The sequence below is a fragment of the Patagioenas fasciata genome, chromosome 1 (genome assembly GCF_037038585.1).
Source record: "Patagioenas fasciata isolate bPatFas1 chromosome 1, bPatFas1.hap1, whole genome shotgun sequence".
NCBI classification, from domain to species: domain Eukaryota; kingdom Metazoa; phylum Chordata; class Aves; order Columbiformes; family Columbidae; genus Patagioenas; species Patagioenas fasciata.
Window position 1 is genome coordinate 200,123,185 of NC_092520.1, and position 12,864 is coordinate 200,136,048.

At 37.3% G+C, this 12,864-nt stretch overlaps 1 protein-coding gene across 2 annotated transcripts in view; it reads left to right on the plus strand.

Moving 5' to 3' along the window:
• Nucleotides 1-12,864, plus strand: part of COG5 (component of oligomeric golgi complex 5) — a 186,828-nt gene that overhangs the window by 76,229 nt on the left and 97,735 nt on the right. For both annotated transcript variants that reach the window (XM_065857617.2, XM_071803429.1), the window contains exon 7: nucleotides 2,607-2,737. In XM_065857617.2, coding sequence (XP_065713689.1) covers nucleotides 2,607-2,737 — 131 coding nt within the window. The remainder of the gene's footprint in view (nucleotides 1-2,606; nucleotides 2,738-12,864) is intronic.

The following is a 12,864-nucleotide window of genomic DNA, read 5'->3' on the forward strand; positions in this document are numbered from 1 at the left end:
ATTTTGTTTAAGCGGCCTGCAGTTGCAGAATATGATTTACTGATATAAATGAACCCCATAGCAGATCTTGTATTTGTGGAGTATATAGGTCTTTGGTTATATTTGCAAGTTTTTAAACCACGTGTTGCCAAGAAACTACTTCAGCATTTGCTGTGGCAGTAGACTTATTGACTTATTTTGTGAGTAGCTCTTTGCGCTTTCTTTTTTCCTGTACAGCTGAGAGGAAGGGGTCAGAAAACTTGTCTTCACATTCCAGATACTTGCTCATTGAAGCTGGTGGAAGTTTAATATTAGCTTTAATCGGTTCCTATGGAGGCCCCCTGTAGATATGCAGCTGGGTCACAGCAAAAAGGTGCAGGGAGGTGATGGGTAAGTGGGGCCACTGCAGCCCCTGGCAGAAGCAGCTTTTTCAGCGTGTCTGCAATAGGGGGACATGCTGTCCTGCTGCTCGGCTGCCCTCTGACTTCTCTGATCCGTTTTTAAACAAACACATATGGACAAAAGCATTTGCAGGCCTGTTCTTAGTAGACTAAAACCTATTAGACATACTGTACTGTTAAGAGAGCTGATTTCCTTTATGCCTGATGAAGCTTTATGTAGTACTTCTCTGAACTTTTTGTTTCATTTTCTTATGTGGTGTTTTTTATATGCAGGTACAGGGATGATCTTCTCTGCATAGCTGTGAAGTGACTCACTTGGAATATTGTGTTCAGTTGTGAACGTGTGGTTGCTAAAATTAATCTGAGGCTTAGATTATTTTTTTTTGTGAATAAACAACAATACTAGGCTGCTGAAGTGAAAGGTTATTTGGCAAAGATTTAGAAGTTCAGTTAGCGTAGTTGGAATTTAAGTCTGTGCCTTAATGAACTTACTGGGAGGACATAAAACGAAGATAGCTTCATTAAGAAGTTGTAGTGGGCTATTTATAAATAGTGGAATGTTGTCTGACACCAGGTAAAATGCCTTGGTCATTATTTTGTTAGTTTTACTGGTTCTTTCAAAAGCAGCAGTGGAAGACCTGCTTGATTGCGCAGAATCCTGAAAAATGTGTGAGTGGTCCTATGTTACCTTGGAGATAAGCAGTAGTGTAAAGGTCTAGACTATATTGACATGGGGAATTGGGAAGACTTAAATCTAGAAAGATAAAAAAGGAGTGGAAAAAAAGAAGAATATTTTAACTGTGGAAGTTCCTCAGGTTCGCTGGGTACCTTCCTAGGCTGCCTTTTCATTTCTCTGTGGATCTAATCTAAGGCACCCAGACATGTTCAGAAGTGTTCGTTTTAAAAATGTGATCGTCCAGTTCCCACCTAATCTATGTTTAATTCAGAGTTTTAAGTGGAGAGGTGTGTCTGTTCTTGGAAGAGCTTAAAGCATTAGATATTTTCAGGTTGTGCTTTCCAATTCCAGGAATATGGATTTCAGAGCAGTGGCCATAGTTCGTTTGATTTGCAAAAATGTGCAATAATTATAGGTGTAATTGCATAATATTTGAATGATTTAAGTTCTAGCCAAATGTAAGCTGTAGGAAGCTGAATATACTGTTCTTGCATTCCAAGTGAGTGTTAGTAACAAATTGAAGATACCTGGTAAGAGGCATCCTCCAGCCCTTCTTTCACTAACAGGTCAAGTTAGGAGACCAAGATTGGGCAAAGAGCCAACAGGAGAGAACTTAGATGTCAGGGACTTCAGGGAGGGCAAAAACCTCATTTTTACTCCCTGGGTTGTGTTTTAAATCTAAAATTGTCTCATGTGAAAAACCTAAATAATCCAAAGAGTAAGCTTTGTAATGTTACCCCCTTTAAAAGAAACTAATTGTGTCTGGGAGAAAGGATGACACATATTCAAGTCTCCTTTGATAAAGGGAGATGAAATGTTGGGTTTTCTACGTGCTGGAGTGCTCTTATTACGAGGTGGCTGTTAGTGAAAGATGAAGTGATTTGGCCGAATCTATGTAGCTAGTGACAAAAGTTTGAGGTTGAATAGATTTTCTTACTGCAGTCTCCAGTCCAGTCCAATAATCTGTAGATACCCTTCTGATGGTGGTTTCCCTGATGATAATAAATTTTGTGATGTTTCTGTGGTCAAAAATGAAAAAAATATTGTTTTGTTTTCTTGCCGTTCTTCTGTGTTTGATCCCAACTGTTTAGAAGTGCAGTTTAAATATATGGAGTACAATGTAAATCTATTAATGCATAATACACCTGGAATTTCAGATCTTGGAGTAAATTTTGCTTATTCGAAGATTAGAGGTTAGAGAAGTTTAATTATCTGGTCAATCCTTTGGGACAAGGAGACAACTTCTTGCTCCTTCCTGCCTTGTCACTGAGATTCTGGAATTCCTGAAACTCACACTGTGTACCTCTTTGACAGCATTTGGGTCTAGAGAAGTGCAGTCCAGTGAATTCAATGTATTTAATAGCCAGATTTTATTGAATAACAATCTTTTGATTTTGAGTTTTTCTGGTATACTACGTCAATTTGACGTACTGTATTGTCAAGTGTTGTATGTAAAAATACCCTTTGGAAATAACAGTAACTTCTAAATGTTTCAGCGTGTTTAAAGTGTTCCATTATCCTGTGCTTATCCGTGTTTTGTTGCTTTGTAGATTACCTTTCTCAAGGGATAGACCTGTCTGGAATAGAAGTAATTGAAAATGACCTGCTTTTTATTGCAAGAGCTCGGCTTGAGGTGGAAAATCAGGCTAAAAGGTTACTTGAGCAAGGTGTGGAGACTCAGGTAAAATACACTTCCTTCTTTATTTCCTTTCAAGACTCAAGTGTCAAAGTGCTCTGGGCTTTCTTTCCTTTGTTTTGTGTAGCATTGTCTAATGGAGATGAAACACAAAAAGTTCTTACATGAGAAATTCTCACACATGAGATTATCCAGAGAAATTGACAAAACTGAACTTGTACAATATTTGCAAGGATAAAATTTTGCAGGATCTGATCCTGAAATGTAGAATAAAGTAGGTGCTGGTATGAAGAGTTTAAACACTGATAAAAGCTTGATGATTGATAGGACTTTGCATTAAGCACAGTATACTACATTGACAATATTGCCAAGCTTTTTAGATATATCTGAAAAATGCGGTTTCTTAAAACAGTAAGATTTCTACATTTTAGCTGTACAGTAATATATTGAAAAGGTTTGAAAGATTTCCCATTAAAATTTTAAAGGGCATTTTAAACTTTGAGGTAAACATTCACTGTAGGGAATATCAAAACGAATATGCATAATTACATTCATCCATACTAAATGTAGTTATCTACATTTTTAATGACCTGGCTATGTCTATTATTTAACTATTTGTAGTATCATTGGTGCTGTCTTCTTGCCTTTTAAAAATTCATTCTCTCTTGTCTATACTTTTTAGCATCCCTTTAAAAAAAATAGAATTTTAAATCTCGATTTCTACAGCATGAGGAAAAATCTGATACAAGTTCCTATCAAATTTGGGTGTTAAATTAGGGAACAAGGAGGATTAGCACAAGACAGTTTTATGCTCTTTGTTACCAGTGGTTAAACTTACCAGTAAGTCAGTATAGCATTCATTGAAGGTTGACATGAAAACAGAACATATACAGAATGGAAAATCTCTTTATTAAATTGGCTTGGTTAGATAATTGGGGATTAAAATTATCAATATGTCTCACACTTTTACTTAGACCTCTCATTTCAAGAGATTTTCTGCAATAAGAAGTCATGATTGTGGTAAATACCTTTGGCTCTTTCCTGATAACAAAATGGTAGGAAAAAACAGCCCGTTTTTTACTTGATTACTATTCAAAAGTTGAAATTCTTGGTTAATTGAGCATGTTGCCACTCTGTGATTGGGCTTGTTACAAGCTATGAAGCATATGTGATGTTAAATAAAGACTGAAGAAAGATAGGGCCTAAGAAAAAACAAGTGGACATTTATTTTAAATGTAGCAAAAGTCTTCATCAGTTTGTACTCCTCCTAGTTTTTCGTGTCAGATTTGACCTTCTCTAATAATTTTCTCTTCATATTAAGCACTAAAACGGAACTGACAAAGAAACCTTGGGGAAATCAATCCCACTCCACTTGAAAAATAGACAGATTTATTAGATGTTCCAGGCTGTATGCAGGTAATCAAGAGATTATTACAGTATGTGCCTGTTGTGCTTTAGCCAGGGGCCTGTTTCCAGCTAATGGAAGATTGTTTGGAAGAACATTATTAGTGCTTAGTCATATCAGAAGTGGGGATGTTTCCATGAGGAGGTGTTGGCCTACGCTTCACAGGTTTGTTGTTGGAGATGATTCGCAAATTTAATGTTGGAAAAATAGTGTGCTTTAGAAAACACGCATGCTTGCATTGCTCGAGAAATCTAGAATTTGAAATATTACTAGCAGATAGTGTGTCTTTTGTTCTTATTATTGTAGCTGTGTGTTGTATTGACAAGCTGATTTACTTTTATACTTTCCAAGCCCTGAGATTTCCCTTAAGAGGGCGTGGGATCTTCATCTTTTCCTCTGCGTTTTGTACCGCATATTTCCTCAGATGGGCTAGCATCTCTTCTGGTAGCCAGCTCTGAACCTTTGAGAATAGTGCATCTGTGTTTGTCCAGGTGGTTCTTCACTTATTTGATATTCATATTTGCAGTTGCAATTGTAGTTCTCACCTTTGTTTTGATCTACTGTGTAAGTAATAGAGATCAGTTGCCTGCAGAATGGCGAGCTTATTTCTGTATTTCATCTAGCACTTTTCAGCGATGCCGTAAGAAGAAAGTTAGTCTTATGTCTCCATTTAGGAGGACTTCAGTGTCCACCTGGAAGAGAAGCAGGAAGTGGAAATACTTAACAAAAACCCAAATAAACAACAAAAAAAGCCCAACAGCAAACAACCCATAAGTATCTCCTCTTAAGCAGAAGTCTTTAGAATTTGGTGAATGTCTTCCCTAGAATTCACCTTCATTTTTCAGAGCTGCTACTAGAAGTTACTCTGACAAAAAGAACAGAGCTAAAAAGTTTAAAGTGCCCCTTTCAACATTTTGATTTATCTCCTTTGTTTAAGTACGAAACTGGTTTTGTTATTTTGATTATTTATTTAATGGTGTATAAGTCACATGCTAAAGAGCTGATCCCGGATTCCCCAATAACCACCAGTAGCAGCATGTGAAACCAGATATATTGTCTTTTTCTCAGCATTGTAATGCACATTTTTATTGCATGTCCATCATTGTAACATTTGTGTGTTTCTCAGAAAAACAAAATCTCTTTCCCTCTTCCTTTAGACGTGTGGCATTAGCCGTTGACTGCTAGAAGTGAAGTCCTCCACTGATATTCATGGTGGTATCTTTAGAGCTGCCATCTGGGTGTAAACTAGAGGTGTCTGGTAGCATGTCTAGGCTTAATAGGCTTTCACAGAGCTGCCAGCCGTGCTTGTCTTCCTAATCCTTTTAGAAAGGGTAAGCCCTCTTTGCTCTTACTGACAAAAGTAATACAAATAATATCAAACCCGATCAAGCAGGGGAACCGGTGGCTATGGGCAGGTTGTTTATTGTCATGTACGCTTTGTGGCGCACTCCTAGTGAACAGCGCACAGACTGATGCTCTTCCGTGACCCACAGAACAGTATCAAGAAAATGGATTCGGACCCCATCCTTAGTGCTTCGTCCCGAACGCCTTGGTAGCTTTCCTTCATGCTGGAAGCAGGTTAATGGCAGATGATAGTACAGAAAGCAGGAGAGGCTGCTTTAGAAGAGATAGGTTTAGAACTTTATTAAAGCCACCATTCTAAGAGAACAGACAGCAATGTTTTCTGCTTTAAAAAAGACAAGAAGAGGTATATATCCAGCTTGCAGCCGCCTGAAGCATCTCAAGCATTTCTTTTGCTCACAGGATGAACCCTTGACAGAAGGATCTAGATTGGCTCTTGACACCACCTCTTTATTGAACAGCATTATGTTGTGTAAAGCAGAGATGAATAATAAGAAATCACTTGAAAAAAGAGAAATTTGTTACAATTACCATAGGTCAATTCCAGGCAGAACTGCTGCTCTATTTGAAAAGAAAAAAACTTTCTCTGCAACTTCACTCATGCTGGAAACCCTTTCTGCTACATGTTGTCATTCTTGGTGTGGGACTTCTCTTCTTACAGCCGGGGGTGCCCAAACTTAATTCCATCAGATAATTACAAGGCTGGTAGCATTAGGAGCCAGGTCACATGTGTGCAGGAAACAGGTGCATTTTCATTTCCTCCAACCCTACTCCTCTGCAGAGGTAGCCCTAGTTTTGAGCTAAGTTCACTGCTTTAACAACAGCTATGTGTAAGATGGATGACTTTTCACATATATGTACTCGTATACATGAATTGGCTTAGGAACTTTTGCTCTTGCTTTTGACTTTATCGATACAGACTTTACTAGTTAGTTAGGATAATGGAGAGGACTGTGATATCATTAAAGATTAATTAATATATAAAATATCCATTTAGGTCAAACAAGACATGGTGTGTAGATGAGAGTAGAACTCGGATTTCCTTGGCTTTGTACCTTATATACAGTTTGTCTTTTGTGTGTTACAGAAACATTCTGTATCTTTGACCACAGTTAGTAAAACTTTTCCTTATTTGTCTCCTGGAATGATCAATAGGTGTCTGACTATTTTGTTTAAGGAAGGTTTTGGATAAATTATGTGATGTTTGTCACCCAGTTTATCTTATTTAAGATGTGGGCAAGTTCCTTTTCCTGCCCAACATGGGTCTGGAGAGACTTAAATTCACTGATAATTCACTGAAATTGTTTTTGTGATCATGTAGTGAAGTTTCTTGACCATGTTAGACAAAGCAAAAAATAAGTGAAGCTTAATAACTGTGTTTTGTCCAAATTAATGTTAAATTTTGCCTGAGTTTGTTTTTTTAAATACACCTTCCTCGTGCCCCCTCCCCCCCCCCCGCCTCAAATGAAGAGTTTTGCTAATTACAGCTTCATGGAATAAAGAAGAAGAAGACAAGCCAACAACATAAATTAATCATAAACTCTACTTCTGCAAAATGTTCAAATGCTGGGTTTGTATACACAGGATGAAATTTTAAACAGTATAATCTAAACAAAAATGTTTCAGTTAATTTCAGTGTAACATCTTTATACTATTGTCACTGAGGGTATTTGTGGGCATTTTGAATTTTCATATTTTAACTTGCTGAGTAGAATTTGTTTTGTTTTGCATTCTTTTTCATACTGAACCTTTCGTCTAAGTTGTCATCTCTGGGACAAGTATAGCATTTCTTTTTCACATTACAAAATTATTAACTAGATGTGTATGCATGATCGTTCTTGATAACACTGTTTAGTGCCTGAGAAAAGTGATGGATGAAGTATTTGCATAATTAACCAGTTTTCTGGAGGTGATTATCAAGAAGTTGCTCAGTTTATCTCAGCTTAGGGTTCCCTACGCTTGTGTAGAACATCTTGCAGTGTTATGGCAAAATCGGTGAAATTAATCTGAAATCTTTCAAAGACCAGCATTTAATCTCATGTTGAGGATCTCTAACAATAGCTGTTCTTTATTATCGACAAGGGATTGGAGGGTAAAGTGTGTGCATAATTGACCATTTTTGCAGACATCATCATCAAGAAGTTCCATAATTTCTTTCATTTCAGGGTCCTCTGAGCTCAGTACTTGGTAGTAGAAATACAACTTGCAGTTTTACGGCAAGATTGGTGCAATTAGTCTTAAATCCTTCATAGGGCAGTGTTTAATGTAAATGATTTTAAACAATACATGCTCTTTATTATCCTGTGGCAGCATTTTCCAGCTGTGCAAATGCACTTGTACGTGATCGAGATATTCAGACACTAGGAATGGCTGGCACTGGACTCCCTTTTTCACTTTTGGTGAACTTTTAAAGAAGATGATAATGTTGCATTCTTGAGCTACTTGTTTTATTACTACCAAAGCCATGAGTGTCTCTTGCAGCACTACTGTCTGGGCAAGGCCCTGGAATCTTATTTCTTGTTTTCCATCTCACATACTTTAGCAAGAATATATATTCCACTGAAATATTCTTTTTTCTAGATTAGCTTATGGTGTTTTAACACTTTGATTTAAATCAAAGAAGCACTTGGTAGTTTTCACTAGTTTAGTGTCATCTTCGTATTTGCATACTTTATAGTAAAATGGGCTGGGTGTCACCACTGAATGCAGGGCAATAATAACCTCTGGCAGATGCTCTCTCTTACCCAACCCCCCATGTCCCCACCTCCTCCCCTTTAAGGAAAGGGAATAGGAGGAAAAGAGAGACAGACTTGCAAGTTGGAAAAAGTTAAAAATGTTTTACTAATGCTACTAATAAAATAGCGAAAATAATACAAGACATACAAAACCGATCTTGAATTTCCCAGCACAGCTCCGCGTTGCCTGGCAGATCCGGCTGCTCCAGGGCAGGCACCTGGAAGTCCTGGGCTGGACTCTAAAGTAAACCGGAACTGGATTTGGGGATGCAGGGTCTGGATCCAGGCCTTGGGTTGCAGGGACGACAGGAAGGGTCCCCTTCAGGTGCTAGCCATTGTCGAAGAGAGCGAGACCCTTGTGATCACCCCCTTTTATAGGGTGTATGACAATTATGGGATGGAACACTCAGTTGATCAATTTTAGTCACCTGTTCTGTTTGCCCCTCCTTGCAAATACGCCCCTCTCACTTATGGTATGTGCATTTTTATCAGTATTTTGCATTCCATTGCTATGTTATCAGCTCCTGTCTGCAAAAACATGTAGCCAAATTCAGAAAAGTGCAGTTAGTTAGAAGAACTTAGCTGAAAGGAAAATTCACTACAAGAGAAACTGGTCTTGTTTTTAACAAAACCGGGGCACTGTGCAAGTGTATGAATATGGTGTCTAAGGTTGTCGGCACCTTGGAGCCATGCTGGACTGTAGAACAAAGTCCAGTGTCATAGGAGAAGGTCACTTTGTGTGTCCTGTGGTGGACCTCTTCATGTTTATCTTTAGTTCATTTAGCTTGGGATGTGTTACCTTGCCCACACTGTTGTACTGTGCTAGTCAAAAGAAAAATTTTAACTTCCAGATCTTTTTGCCTACCCTTTGCTGCTCTTACATATTAGCTGTCTCATACCTTTCAAATAATATAAACCCTTACATACTTCAGAATAACAAATTAAGTGGAAAGATAGGAGAAAAGAACTCCTCTAATTTGGCACACAACTGGTCATCTTTTTATCCATATACTGTAAGTAGTTAGCCTCATAAAAAGTCTGGAAATGGAAATGCTACCCAGAGTATAAATTTTTTAAGGCAAACGGTAGTCATTGCCTTTTTTTTTTTTTCCTTCTGACATTTATTTTTACTTTGAAAGCTAGAAGCTGGAATTTAACCTCATCACTGTCAAAAATTTAACCAATATAGTACCTTTTAGGCGGTTGATGTTGTGTTTCCTTATTATTCCACAATCTTGATTCCCTGGAGGAGATCCTGATGGAGACTAGACTGAGACTGCTGTTTCATAATAAAGTGATTGACTACAATATGATATAGAAATGGAAGGCATTTTTGATTATTCAGTTTGAAGTCAATTACTTGAATCTAGACTAAGAAGACTCAAGTATTATCTGTAAAAAGGAGAACTTTTGTCATAGGATGAGGGTGGTAGCTATAGTTAACTTTAAATCATCTACTTTTGCTTAGTGAAAACAGACAATGAGATCCAAAGCTTTTTATTTAAATTCACCATTTAAATTTAAATTAGCCACCCATTTTACCACTTTTTGTTATTCTAATCTAGACAGTGAAGACTTATTTCAACATGTTACAGCTGTCATATTGGTTTTCATTGTAAAAGATCACAGTGGCATATGAGTCTATTTAATTAAAATCCTACTAACTCATACTGTTTCTGTTTTTTCTTTTACAGTAGTTCTGTATGCATGTAGAGAATTTTCACTGCGTGTTTATACACCCGTACAAGTTTTACTCTATAAGTTTCTTTGTCACAGAAGCATACTCATGTCGCATAATTCAATTTTATTTTTCATCTTCAATATTGTGATTATGGATTTTGTGATCTTGTTAACTTGCCAAATCAGATTCCTTCATCTGGCCATCTGGTGCATGACACTGCTAAGGGAGTTTTTGATAAATCTGAACTATTTCTTCCTTCAACTACTCTGTTAAGATGTGGCATAGGAAGTTATTGGTCATCTACCAACTAAAAAATATCTGCCATGTATGCATTAGTTATAACCTACATCCGAATCGTAAACTTCATGGGGATTAACCAAACCTTATGAAATTTTCCTCTTACTTTTCTGGTCTAAAAAGAGTTTATCTTAAAGTGTGATCTCATGGAACTGAAGTGTTAACCATGCTTCAGTAATTCAAAATCACCAAGCTAAACACTAAGCATGAATTTATACCTCTGAACTATGGATTAAAATAAACCACAGATTTCTCTGCAGCATAATCGGCTGATACTGATATAACCTAGAATATCCTTTCAGTTTCCATAGGAACAGATGATAGAATGTTTTGGATCTTGGCATAGCTAAAATGAATGTCTGGCTTCAATATAGTTCACTTATATTTTGCAGCTTGCAACCTCTGCATACAAGGGCTTAAAGTGTGCATAAAAAAAGAAAGGTGGAATCTTGATATAACACATATTAAAATGTTTTTAGTAGCAGTAGTGATGACAACAACAACAATAACAATAAAATTACTTTAGGTGTTTCTGTGCATAATTCTTTAGTTGTTAGCTCTGTGTTTTATTATACAGATGTAAAAAGTATTTCCAAATCTGTAGGAAAAGAAAACTATTAATTATTCCTATGTGTTAATGCTTCTTTAACTTAATATAGCCAGAAAGAAAATATGAGCAAAACGTTAGTGCAATATACAGTGTCATATAGGTGGCTATGGCAAAAGATGGTGATCCAAGAACAGGCAAGGAAACATGCTGGCTGTAGTACTTGTTCCATCAGATGTTTGACATCTTAACAGATCATGTTGTTAAATCAGAGAAGGTGTGAGTGTGAAAACATGAACAAAATTTAAAGGATACCTCTTTGTTTGAGATTAATGGATATGTAACTCCAGCGTTGGTATAGAGAGAAAACATGGAGGCCTGGTAACAAACCGTTAGGGATCTAAGTGCCTGAGGCCTCAGAACACCAGTACAAATGAGAGTGTGTGACTGACTGCTCAGTACTTGGGCTCTTTGCACTTTTAGGAACTTTGCATTTAAGATACTTGATCTTTAGTACATCTTGTATGTAGAAATTAGGATGGTACTGAAAGAAAAAAAAAGGCAAAAAGAGGCAAACCAAGGAAAAAGTAGCAAGTTAACTTGTGATAGTTTCTCTTTTCAGTACAACAGTTTTTTGATCTTGGAATGAAGCTGCACTGTGCTAATGTAGTTCAAATAGTAACTTTTTCAAATATCTATGTTCCAAGATAATTTTCAGCTACCTTTAATATAGAAGACTCTTGAGAACTATAGTTATTGGAACATATGGGCAAGTTCAATAGCAATATTTTGAAAATAGAAGGATTTTAAAATAAAGGTAATATGTAGGGCTTTTCTGCTCAGTATTAGAATACAATTTACTGTTATAAGTGTGCAGAGGACCCTATGGCACATGGAATCATAGAATACCAGGTTGGAAAGGACATGAAGGATCATTTGGTCCAACATTTCCTGGCAAAAACACATTTTAGACAAGATGGCCCAGCACCCTGTCCAACTGAATCTTAAAAGTGTCCAGTGTTGGGGAATCCACCATTTCCCTGGGGAGATTATTCCAATGGCTGATTGTTCTAATAGTGAAAAATTTCCCTCTTGTGTCTGATCGGAATCTCCCCAGGAGTAACTTGTGCCCATTGCCCCTCATCTTCTCCTTGTGAAAAGGGAGTCTCCATCTTCTTTGCAGCTACTCTTTAAATATTGGAACATGTTACTTTCTGAATATTGATCCTCTTTTATTAAAGGTTCTCATTTGCACTTTGCCAGCATCATTTAGAAAATCCCTCACAAGCTGTCTAGTAGGTGGTTGAGGCTGGTATTAGCAAAGCTCATTCTGCAGATGGGCAAATACAGAAAAGTTCTAAATTACAAAAAGTCCGAAGGTATTTGAGTTTGTAAGTTTCTGTGCTTTAACAATTAGGTAACATTGGCCCGGTTTAACAGGCCTTGTTTCATGAAAATGCTGGGTTTTCACCTTATGAAAATAACATTTTTTTCTTAAATAGATCCTGTAAGCTTCTATTTTCTCACCCAGTAATATCTGCAACTGTAATTGTTTATCTTTTGAAATATATTGCAGTTAAAGGAGAATAAGCATTGCAAGATTAATGTCAATTTTAGTTCTTTAAAAAGTTTGCAGGTGTGGGAGTGAGGTCCAGGGCTGGCTGACTGGGGATGGAAGGGCCCCTTGCCTTCCACCCTTTCCCAGGCAGCGGCTCTTGCGAGGGGTTTCCCTGCCCAGCCGTGTGGTGGCTATGTGGCCGTGCAGCTGTGCAGCTCCACACTCCACTGCAGTATTCAGTGTCTGGTTTGGTCCTTCTAAAGTTGAAAGATTATTATGCACCAAATACTGAAGTAACAAGGTCTCTATTAGTAAAACATACAAAATGCACAGGTTTTCTTTTTTTATGAGGAGGTAGTATTGGGAGAAATTTGTAACTCTCTATCAGAGGCCATGATTCATATTATGGTTTCAACAGAAGTTTCAAATTTAATTAGGCCCAGGTTAGAGAACATTTTTTTCCTGTCCTTTGGATTTTTTTTTTTTCTTCAAATCACATTAAGGCAGGGAACTGAGAAATGAAATTATCATTGTTTCCCAGATTTGGATTGCCTGACTCCCTCCACTGGGGTGATGGCAATGGCAGC